Genomic DNA, 12,291 nt, shown 5'->3' on the forward strand with positions numbered 1-12,291 from the left:
CCGTGTACCCAGCAGACCTTGGGTCTGCACAGAGTAGGGGCTCAGCAGAGTCTTCTGAAATAGAACTGATTCTGGCAAGTTCCCCTCAGCGTCAACCTCTAGGATACTCCATACATATTAGGGGTTGAAATGGTAAGAGCTGAAAAATTCTTTACTTCATTGCTTCAAAAAGGAAAGATTCATAGGAATTAGGAATTAGACTTACTATGTAAACTATGTTTGACAGAGTGTTTCAGGCATGTAAGTTTAAAGTTGATTTTATGTATATTTCTTTGTTTATATTTTTATTTATGAAAAAGTGGCAGTCTTGGGAACAGTTCCCTAATCATCTGTGCTATTATAAGTCTGTAAAAAAGCAAAATGTTGTGTTTCCCATGTGCTTTCTTGTTTGTTTTTTGTTTGCAGCTTTGGGTTCATCCTTGTCCTGCTTTTCAGACACTTGTGTCTGGAGGTTACCCCAGGGGCTCTGTTCCCAGCTGATTTTATGGGTGCCCTGATACCAGACATGGCAATCAATGCTTTAGTGTTTTTAACGAGGATATTCACTGGGAGTGACCTAATTGAGAGGCCTGTCTTATGAGTTATTGTCCTTTCCTTTTTAGAAAGAGTGATGTGTGGACTGTGTTTTTACTTTAAGTAGTAAGGGTCCTCGATATCTTTAGGATTGTCCCCACTTAGAGAAATACCCACCCCAACTATGAAAGTTTTCACTCTCAATAAAACAACAAACAAACAAAGAGAAAATAAGAAATCCCCTTGGGAAAAATAGACTGATTTTGTTGGCATTCCAGGTTCCTCAGGAGTAATCTTGGGAAACAGCCACTGGTCAGGTTCAGCTCTGCTATTTAGAGAGCATCCCAAGTGGCTCCCTCCGTACGAAGACAAATCTATTCTGTTTCTTTCAACTCTACCTAATGAGATTTGTTGATACTCTTTACTCTTGGAAATGTTTTTCCATGTATCTAGGCTGCGGTTTTCATAGAACAGTTAAGTTTTTTTTTTTTTTCTCTCCTCATCTATGAGCATTTGGATGAATGAACTTGACTTAACATTTTCCTCCCACTGCAGTTTTGCTCATTCACGTATTCACCTCTGGATGTCCTGTCAGTCTTTCTGGGTCGCACCTCTCATCCTGCCTTCTTAAGGAACGCTGCCTTCGGCACCCAGCCAGAAGGGATCTTTGCTGCCTGGTGATTGTTTAGGTGGCACTTTGTTTGCACTGTTCATGTGGCATTTGCTTTACTGCTTTGTATGGCAGTCAATTTGTATACTGTCTTAGCTCACATAAAGTCGAAGACTCTTTAATGGAAAGGCTCATGCCTTATCTGTCTTCCTTTTCAGTATTTCCTTACAGGGCATTGGCATTTATTTGTATTTGTCCTGATATTATCTTATGCAGAATTTGTTCTCTTAAGGTAATACTCTACTTTCCCCCCCACCCCCTGCCCGAAAGAAATCAACAGTACCTTGGCAGAAATGATGTGTGAAAGCAAAATTAGACATAAAGATTGCTTCTGGTCATGTGGACCTATGATTTTTTTTTTTTTTTTTTTTTTTTTTGTCAAATCATAAGAAATGAGATGCCACCTGTGGTCCCAATTGACAAAGATTAAGGAAGGTAAATGTGTAGTATTTCCCTTTCTCTATATACCTCTACCTCTGATTTGTTTCCTTTTTCCAGGTTCTCCCTTAATAAAATAGTCTTCCCTCTAATTTGATGAACCTTATTCTTAGGAATTTAAAAACTCTGTCTTCAGCTTTCAAAATGATTCTCATTTCTGTTTCTTAGTTTTCATTCTGCAGTCTTTTTTGGTTTCTTAGCATTTTAGACTTGATCTGCCAATAACAGAGTTTAATTGCCCTTATCTAATCTCCATGGCAGTATTTTACTACTACTACTGGCTTTCGGATAGTTTTCAGGTAGAACGAGAGCACTCATGAATGGAGATGTTTTGTGAATTAGTGACATAATGGTCTTTTTTTCTTTTCATGCATTTGATTTACATGCCACCTCCTCCTTTAATGATTGGAAGATATACCTCTTCCTTTCAGACAGTAGCTAGTAAAAGACTGTATGTTTCTCAAGAGGGCACATTTTACTAGTGCTGAAAATGAATGGAATTATTTTCTATAGAGATTTTGGTTTGCATGAAACAAAAGCTTGGTGTGCAGATTAGTGTGTATTACATTGTAATTTTGTTTTGTCTCCAGTTACCTGTAATATCCTTTTGGAAAATGGCAGTATAACACATCATATCCGCAAATACAGTTGATCCTTGGGCAACACAGGTTTCAACTCTGTGGGTCCACTTATAATGCAGATTTCTTTCAATAAATATATTGTAAAATTTTGTGGAGGTTTGCAATAATTTGTTAACTCTCAGACTGCATAGCATAGAAATTACTAAAAAAATTAAGAAAACGTTAGATATGTTATTAGTATGTAAGCTACATGTAGATCATAGTGTATTTTATTCTTTACTGCCATAAGACATACACAAATCTGTATAAAAAGTTACAATTTATCGAAACATACACACACAAACGCAGATCTTAATGGCGCCTTTCGCAGTCGAGAGAAATGTAAGCATGTAAAGATAAAATATTAAATTGTAATTGCATAAATTAATTGTACTACATACTGTACTATATATTGCATAGCCACCTCCTTTTGCTGTTCTAGTGAGCTTAAGTATTATGAGTATCCACTTAAAATGCCATGTAACGCTGTCATTTCCACGTGATTTCCACATCATTTCCATGTCATTTCCACGTGAGCAGTTCATCTCTCCAGTCAATTGTATAGTGCATAAAAAGTGATCTCTTGTGGTTTTCATGTATTTTTTGTGTTTAGTGCAATACTATAAACCTTGAATAACACTCTGGGACCCATACAAGGTGTCACTAGTGATGTTGGAAGTGCTGTCAAGTAGCAGAGAAGAGTAATGACATTACAAGAAAAAGTTGATTGCTTGATATGTGCTGTAGATTGAGGTTTGCAGCTGTGGTTGCAAGATTAACAAATCTAGCTTTTATAAAAAAAGAAAAGGAAATCCATGAAGCTGTTATTGCAGCTATGCCAGCAGTTATGAAAATCTTACACTTTTTGCAAAATACCATTTTATGTACTATTAAAAATACAGCTTTTATGTGGGTACAGGCTTGCTGTTAGAAAGACATTCCTATAGACTCTAATGTGAATCAAGACAAAGCAAAGTCATTATATAACAACTCAAAGTAAAAGAAAAGTGAAGGGTCTAACACTGAAGAATTTAATGCCAGCAAAGGATAGTTTGATAATTTGAGAAAGAGGTTTGGCTTAAAGAAAGTCAAGACAACAGCAGAAGCAGCTTCTGCCAACCAAGAGGGAGCAGAAGAGTTTCTAGGTGCCATTAAGAAAATCATTTAGGAGAGAGGCTATCTGCCTGAACAGGTTTTTAATGTTGACAGAAGTGCCCTATTCTGGGGGGGAAAAGTGCCACGAAGGACATTTGTAAATAAGAAAAACAAATGTGCACCAGGATTTGAGACAAGAAGGGATAAGCCAACTCCATTGCTTTGTGCAAATGCAGTTGGGTTTATGATGAGGACTGCCTTCTGCTTTTATCTGTCTTGAAGGGAAAGTTGAATACCAACTGCCAGTCTTTTGGATGTACAGTAAGAAGGTCTGGATAATGAGAACCCTTTTTCTGGATTGGTTCCATCAATGCTTTGTCCCTGAAGTTAGGAAGTACCTTGCCAATAAGGAACTGCTTTTTAAAGTTCTTTTCATATTGGACAAATGCCCCTGGCCACCCACAACCTTGTGAGTTCAACACCAAAGGAGTTGAAATGGTCTACTTGCCCTAAACACAGCATCTCTAGTTCAGCCTCTAGATTAGGGGGTCATGAGGAACTTTAAGTCTCATTACATACCATACTTTATGGAAAGGATCACCAACGCCTTGGAAGAGAATGCCAATAGAGAGGACATCATGAAGTTCTGGTAGGATTATATCATTGAAGATGCCATCATCATTATAGAAAAGGCCATAAAAGCTGTCAAGCCCTAAAACTGTATCCAGACGTTGTGCTTGATTTCACAGGATTATGATAGAGCCAGTCAAGAAAGTATGAAACAGATTGTAGATATGGCTAAAAAGGTGAGGGTGACGGGTTTCAAGATATGGATCTTGAGGAAATTCAAGAGCTAATAGACACCACACCAGAGGAATTAACAGGAGACAACTTGATGGAAATAGGTGCTTCCAAACCAGTGCCAGAAAATGAGGAAGAAGACATAAAGGCCACAAAACAAGTCAACACCAGACAATCTGATAGAAGGGTTTTAGTTGTTAAAGACAGCTGTTAACTTCTTTTATAACATGGACCATTCTCTGATAGGGGTACTGAAAATAAAGCAAACAGTAGAAGAAGGGTTGGTACCATATAGAAACATTTTTAGAGAAATGAAGAAGCAAAATAATCCAGACAGAAATTACATTGTGTTTCCACAAAGGTACATCAAGTGTGCCTGTGTCTCCTGCCTCCTCTTCTACCTCCTCTGCCTCTACCACTGCTGAGACAGCAAGACCAACCCCTCCCCTTCTTCCTCTGCCTCAGCCTACCCAATATGAAGATGATGAGGATGAAGACCTTTATGATTATCCACTTCTACTTAATGATGAATAGTAAATATATTTTCTCTTCCTTTTGATTTTCTTAATAACATTTATTTTCTTTTCTTTTTACTTTCTTTTTTTGAGACAGGGTCTCACTTTATCACCCAGGCTCAAGTGCAGTGGCGCCATCATGGGTCACTGTAGCCTCAACCTCCTGGGCTCAAGTCATCCTCCCACCTCAGCCTCCCTAGTAGCTGGGACTACAGGTGCATGCCACCGTGCTCTGCTAATTTTTTAAAAGAAATTTTTGTAGAGACGAGGTCTCACTATGTCACCAGGCTGGTCTCCAACTCCTGAACTCAAGCGATCCACCTGCCTCTGCCCAATGTGATTACAGGCATGATCCACCATGCCTGGTCTTAATAACATTTTCTTTTCTCTAGCTTACTCTATTGTAAGAAGAGAACATATACATATAACATATAAAATATGTGTTAATTGACTGTTTATGTTATTGGTAAGGCTTCTGGTCAATAGTAGGCTATTAGTAGTTCAGTTTTTATGGAGTCAAAAAAAGTTCTATGCAGATTTTTGACTGTGCCCCTAACACCTGTGTTGTTTAAGGTCAGCTGTATTTGCCTTTTGTTGCAGTGGTCATATTTTTCAGAAACTCTGCATTCTTTTTACTTATTACATGGCTGTTGTTTATTGTTTAAGAAAGACTTATAAGTTCTGGGTTGTGAGCAATACTATGAAATGGGTAGGTACATTTTTGCTAGAGGTTATTTGGAATTGTGTTTATAACCAGCTTTACTATGCATAGTTTTAATAATATAAAAATATACAATAATATTCCCTTACATAGCTCTTTTATCTACTTCTAAACACTAACTTTACATGTACTATGTTTAGAATTAAGCCGAATATAATAAGAAAACTTCCAGAGTTTTAGAAATGTTCGCTTAACAGTTTTCTGTACTTAAATTATCAGAGTAGTAATAATCTCAGTGTAATTATAACAGCAACTACCTCCCTCTCTTAGTTATATCTACTTACCTATATATTTGTATATTTTCTACACTACTAAGAAGTCTCTCATTTATATTTCTCACACAGAATTTGATTGATATTTGTCCCTTTTGCCCATTCTTTTGTATAGGTTGGGCGTATTTTTGGATATTTTCCAAAAGATTTAATCCAGGTAGTCCATGAATATACCAAAGAAGAGCTACGAGTTCCAGCAGATGTAAGTTGTGGATTTCTGTCTTGCCCTCCGTTGTAAGTTGGCTTATAAGTGACTACCTAGAAAAGAAGAAAAATTTCAAAATAATTTCAATGAGATTTTATCATAATCTGATAGTTACCTAATATATTGAAATAAATGTTGTTTAGATATTCTTATATAAGGCTGTGTACTCTTTTTTTGTTTGTTTGTTTGAGTTGGAGTCTCGCTCTGTCGCCCAGGCTGGAATGCAGTGGTGCGATCTCGGCTCACTGCAGGCTCCGCCTCCTGGGTTCACGCCTTTCTCCTGCCTCTGCCTCCCATCTAGCTGGGACTGCAGGCGCCTGCCACCACACCCAGCTAATTTTTTGTATTTTTAGTAGAGATGGGGTTTCATTGTTAGCCAGGATGGTCTTGATCTCCTGACCTCATGATCCGCCCACCTCAGCCTCCCAAAGTGTGCTGGGATTACAGGCGTGAGCCACCACTCCTGGCCAAGGCCGTGTACTCTTATACAAGGCTTCTCTTTCCTGCTTCATATGTGAAAAATTAAGAGTTCTGTAGTTTTGTATTTACTTATTAATGTTAGACGGCAAATAATTTCATTTCACAAGCAAAAGGAGAAATTTGAAAACTACTTATTGGATAGCTGTTAGACATTTTAAGGATACAGAAATCAGGTTAAATTAATTAAGCTCTAATTTTTATACTGAGCCAGAAATGCAAACTTACAAAGGTTTTCTTATTATTGACTCCTTAGTGATTTAAGGGATTATAGTTATAGATTTAGAAAAGGGAACCAGAGAGTTTCAGGTAAGGTCCAGTCTCGTATCTGTAAGGCACTAACTACACATTCTAAGAGCATTTATCTATAGCGCACAATGGCTTTATGACTAAAAGGATTTAAATATATTTAATATTTAAATATTTAAAAAATTGGCTCAGAAGTGTGCATGATGGAAAGGGGGAAATCATTCATCTCTGGTATACTGGACAGGTCTCCCCAGAAGATTGTGAATGTTTAGTTAGGGGAAGAAAAGTATCTTTGTTGTTTTTTTAACTTTTCCATCATTTTATGGCTCCTTGTGTGCCAATTTGCTTACTGGTGGAGGAAAGGAAAAATATAGATTTACTCAATATTCCTGAAAGCAGATCTTAGTGACTGCCTAGAATGCTTATTTGGAGTCAGGTACCTACCTTAGCGAACCTTGTTTTCAAGTTGTTCTTGTGGCAGTAGTAAAATGGGAAGCCTCCTTTACACCATTCTTTGTTCTCTTACATTTTTATATCTCATGCATCTGTATCTCAGTAAGTTCCTTCTGAAGCTGGTTTATCTTTCCCAGTCCAAGGAAAATATGAGTCCCAAATCCATGTAGACTGAGAACCTGACAGCCAGGTGATTCTGCCTGTTTCTGACTGGGGGAGCAGAAGTATGACATAGAGGGCACAATGTAGAGAAGCTGATGGTCTTTCAGCTCCTTCTGGATGCGTTATTATGAAGTGAATTCCCAGAACACCAGGCATAGATGTTGGGAGTTGGGGAACCCAATAAATGACACCTCACTTTTCCCCACCTGTGCTCAAAACAAATTGAGAGACCCAGAAATTGGGCAAATAGGAGATCAAAATGACCCCGTTATTTACGGATAAAGCTGTTTGGAGTGTGCAGAACTAATGGGCTTTCTAACATGGCAGTCTAAACTAAGATGGACTTATCCAGTCACAGACAGAGCTACCCAACTAGGGGTCTCCCCAGGCGGGACCGTCTCTGTCAAATGGACAGCATGGAGGAGCAGAATATGTGTTTTCTCTCCAGCAGGTCCCAAACAGAAAACAGGAATGGGACTGAGCAAACTCACCAGCCACATGAATCATTCTTCCCCTGGGGAAGAGAGAATGAAGGGAAGCCAGGAGTATTACTCAGATGGGAAAGTGGGTTCCAGTGTCCTATCCACCCACTGCCCAAGAACAGTCAGTGCCCAGTGTTGATGCAAAAGCTCCTCTAGAGCCAAACGTGAATTTGAGATTATCTCAATCATTAACATGGATAAGAGTTTGCTCTGATGACACTTGGCTGTTGACACACTAATGTTTTTCTTTTTCTTGCAGGAGACGGATTTTGTTTGTTTTGATGGAGGAAGAGATGATTTTGATAATTATAATGTAGAAGAACTTTTAGGGTTTTTGGAACTGTACAATTCTGCAGCTGGAGATTCCGAGAAAGCTGTAGAAAAAACTTCACAGGATATGGAAAAAAACTCTGAATTATCTACGGAAAGGGAACCTGAACCTGAACCAGTAGAAGCCAACTCAGAGGAAAGCGATAGTGTATTCTCAGAAAACACTGAGAATCTTCAGGAACAGTTTACAACTCAGAAGCACCACTCCCACGCAAACAGCCAAGCAGATCATGCTCAGGGAGAGCAGCCTTCATTTGAATCTTTTGAAGAAATGCTGCAAGATAAACTAAAAGTGCCAGAAAGTGAAAACAACAAAACCAGCAATAGTTCTCAGGTCTCAAATGAACAGGATAAGATTGATGCCTATAAACTTTTGAAAAAAGAAATGACTCTAGACTTGAAAACCAAATTTGGCTCAACAGCTGATGCACTTGTATCTGATGATGAGACAACCAGACTTGTTACTTCATTAGAAGATGATTTTGATGAGGAATTGGATGCTGAGTATTATGCAGTTGGAAAGGAACATGAGGAGAACCAAGAAGACTTTGATGAGTTGCCATTACTTACCTTTACAGATGGGGAAGATGTGAAAACTCCAGCAAAGTCTGGAGTTGAGAAATATCCAACAGATAAAGAGCAGAATTCAAATGAAGAGGATAAGATTGAGCTAACTGTGCCCCCTGGCATCAAAAATGATGATAAAAATATACTAACAACCTGGGGGGACACTATCTTCTCTATTGTCACAGGAGGTGAAGAAAATAGAGGTACGATGGATTTAGAGAGCTCTAGTTCAGAGGAAGAAAAAGATGATGATGATGCATTAGTCCCAGAGAGCAGACTGGGGAAACCACAGTCAGCAACAGATTATAGTGACCCTGACAATGTAGATGATGGTCTTTTGATTGTAGATGTTCCTAAAACAAATAATGACAAAGACCCGGAAGTAAACACAGACCATCACATTAAAGGAAAAGGGAGGGGAGTTCAGGAATCCAAGAGGGGCCTGGTACAAGATGAGACAGAATTAGAGGATGAAAAGCAAGAAGGCATGACTGTGCACAGTTCTGCTCACAGCAATAACCTCAACTCTATGCCAGCTGCTGAAAAGGGTAAAGACTCATTAAAATCAGCTTATGATGATAAAGCAAATGACCTAAAAGGAGCAGCTATTCATATCTCAAAAGGAATGCTCCGTGAAGAAAAGCCTGGAGAGCAGATTTTGGAAGGTGGCTCAGAGAGTGAATCTGCACAGAAAGCTGCAGGGAATCAAATGAATGACAAAAAGATTCAACAGGAATCCTTGCGTAATGCACCACTCATGGGAGATAACCACCCTAACGGATCCAGAGACAGTGTGGAGGGAGACGCTTTGGTTAATGGGGCCAAACCTCACACGCTTTCACTGGAGCATCAACGTGAGGAATTGAAAGAGGAATTAGTTCTTAAAACTCAAAATCAACCTAGATTCTCCTCTCCAGATGAGATTGATTTGCCCAGAGAACTGAAAGATGAGGTTCCCATTCTGGGAGGAAATCTTTCCTGGCAACAAGAAAGAGATGTGGCTGCCACAGTCAATAAGCAAATGAGTGAGAAGATAAGGCTGTCTGAGGGAGAAGCCGAAGAGGACTCCTTGGATGAAGAGTTTTTTCATCACAAGGCAATGCAGGGCACACAGAGAGTAGGACAGACAGACCAAACTGACAGCACAGGAGGACCAGCTTTCCTTTCTGAAGCAGAAGAGGATGATTATCCCTCTGAAGAACTACTAGAGGATGAAAACGCTGTAAGTGCAAAACGGTCTAAAGAAGAAAACCCTGGGAATCAGGGCAGGCAGTTTGATGTTAATCTGCAAGTCCCTGACAGAGCGGTTTTAGGGACCATTCATCCAGATCCAGAAATTGAAGAAAGCAAGCAAGAAACTAGCATGATTTTAGATAGTGACAAAAAAAGTGACACTGCTGCCAAAGGGGTCAACACAGGAGGCAGGGAACCAAATACAGTGGTGGGAAAAGAACGCCCTCTGGCAGATGAGAAAGCACAGAGGCAATCTGAAGGAAGTGACTTTTCTGACAGCATAAAAACTCAGACTCCAGAATTAGGTGAAATGTTTCAGAATAAAGATTCTGATTATCTGAAGAACAACAACCCTGAGGAACATCTGAAGACCTCAGGGCTTGCAGGGAAGCTTGAGGGAGAACTCTCAAAAGAGGACCATGAGAACACAGAGAAATACGTGGGCACAGAAAGCCAGGGTTCTGCTGCTACACACCCTGAAGATGACTTGTTCCTCTGGACTCCACATACAAGTGTAGAGCCAGAGTATAGTTACAAGAGGGAGGACTTGCTTATCATAAGCAGCTTCTTTAAAGAGCAACAGTCTTTGCAGCGGTTCAAGAGGTACCTTAATGCCTATGAGATGGAAGCCTTGCTACAAGAAATGTCATCAAAACTGAAGTCAGCACAGCAGGAGAGCCTGCCCTATAATATGGAAAAAGTCCTAGATAAGGTCTTCCGTGCTTCTGAGTCACAAATTCTGAGCATAGCAGAAAAAATGCTTGATGCTTATGTGGACGAACATAGAGATATGGGAATGCAGGTCATATTTGAAGAGGCTGCAGTGCTTGATGACATTCAAGACCTCATCTATTTTGTCAGGTACAAGCACTCCACAGCAGAGGAGACAGCCACACTGGTGATGGCACCACCTGTAGAGGAAGGCTTGGGTGGAGCAATGGAAGGTGAGGTGCCTATGGTCTTGCAGAATTGGGCTGGAGAACCAGGCGGGTGGGTCGCTGAGGTGCCTCCTATCTTGTGAAGCTCTGTTCAGTTTCCAGTGTGCCTAAAGGAGAGGGACAACACAGGGAGGTCCGCATGTTCCTTCCTGCCTTCTTTCTTTTAGGCTGGAGCATGGAGAAGGATTTCTTGCTGTTTCCCTTAGAATAGTTGAGACTGGTTAGCATTTTCAAAAGGAAACTTTGTAAAAACCTAAAGAGAGAGATATAAACCAGAAAATAATGTACAAAATACAAATGTCATGTAAAATTATGAAAGGGTTTTATTGAACACAATTTTTCAATTGTAAAATAACTGCTCTCTAACCATGGATTGACTGGTATAACTTTTAGATCAATGTCTTGGCTAAATTCCTATGTTCTCCCCAATTTTGTCTTTTGTGGATGGCTTGTCCTTCCTGTTTCTTGGGAGCGCTTACTCCAGTTAAACCTTCCGGGGCCATAAAGGTCTTGCATTCAGATTAATCAAGGTTGGGACAGGGATGCCTTCTAATGCAGTGCTTGATGCGTGGAAGCCATTCAGTTGAATTAACCCTGAGCCAATATCCTGACATAAGCATTCTGATTCCTAGTTCCTTGTTCTGTTCTCTGCATCTGAGCTTTTCTCTTTCTTTTCTTTTCCTTTACCCACCCTTCCTTCCTTCCTTCCTTCCTTCCTTCCTTCCTTCCTTCCTTCCTTCCTTCCTTCCTTCCTTCCTTCCTCTTTCTTTTTTTTTTTTTCTTTTTTTCTTAAGACAGGATCTCACCCTGTCACCCAGGCTGGAGTGCAATGGCATGATCATAGCTTATTGCAGCCTCCAACTCCTAGGCCCAAGCAAACCTCTCATTTCAGCCTGTAGTAGGCATGCATCACTGTGCCCAACTAATTTTTTATTTATTGTAGAGACAGGGTCTTGATATATTACCCAGGCCGATCTTGAACTCTTGGCCTCGATTGACCCTCCTACTTTGGCCTCCCAAAGTACTGGGATTACAGGTGTGAGCTACCGCACCTGGTGTATCCCAGCTTTTCAGACAGATGTATCTGAATTGAGAGTATCAAGGGGACAGGAAGCCACAGGAAAATGTACTACTCCAGAGTGCTAATTTTTCCTGAGAGTTGGGGGAGGAGAACTTTTTTGCATTTAATTAAAACATGTATTTTGGATAAGAAGGCAATATTCAGATGAATTTTCAGGGTAAAATATCAGGCTACAAGGAAATTCACCTTTGCTGTGGATCACATTGGACTGTCCCCTGAGCCTCTTAGGAAAGGAGATGGCTTCACTTTCTTTGACTCTTAGAGGTACTTTGAAAGTATTCGAAGGACATTTCAGCAAGCTGCCCTGGCATGGAATGTCCCTGTCTGTACTAGTTCTGTGAGAAAGGCATGCTTGTGTATGCAAGAGTTCATGTTACTTCTCTGCAGAATAGATGTTTCACATTTCTGCTCTTGAGTAGAATTCTCTTTTGCAAATTTATTTGTGTGGGCATAGGTTGATTTGCCAAGG

The 12,291-nt window shown here is 39.9% G+C and overlaps 1 protein-coding gene across 4 annotated transcripts in view; it reads left to right on the plus strand.

Moving 5' to 3' along the window:
- Positions 1 to 12,291, plus strand: part of LOC105493462 (MIA SH3 domain ER export factor 3) — a 53,032-nt gene that overhangs the window by 3,334 nt on the left and 37,407 nt on the right. For all 4 annotated transcript variants that reach the window (XM_011761141.3, XM_011761143.3, XM_011761139.3 and 1 more), the window contains exons 3-4: positions 5,761 to 5,847; positions 7,933 to 10,747. In XM_011761141.3, coding sequence (XP_011759443.2) covers positions 5,761 to 5,847; positions 7,933 to 10,747 — 2,902 coding nt within the window. The remainder of the gene's footprint in view (positions 1 to 5,760; positions 5,848 to 7,932; positions 10,748 to 12,291) is intronic.

The sequence above is a fragment of the Macaca nemestrina genome, chromosome 1 (assembly GCF_043159975.1).
Source record: "Macaca nemestrina isolate mMacNem1 chromosome 1, mMacNem.hap1, whole genome shotgun sequence".
Lineage (NCBI taxonomy): Eukaryota > Metazoa > Chordata > Mammalia > Primates > Cercopithecidae > Macaca > Macaca nemestrina.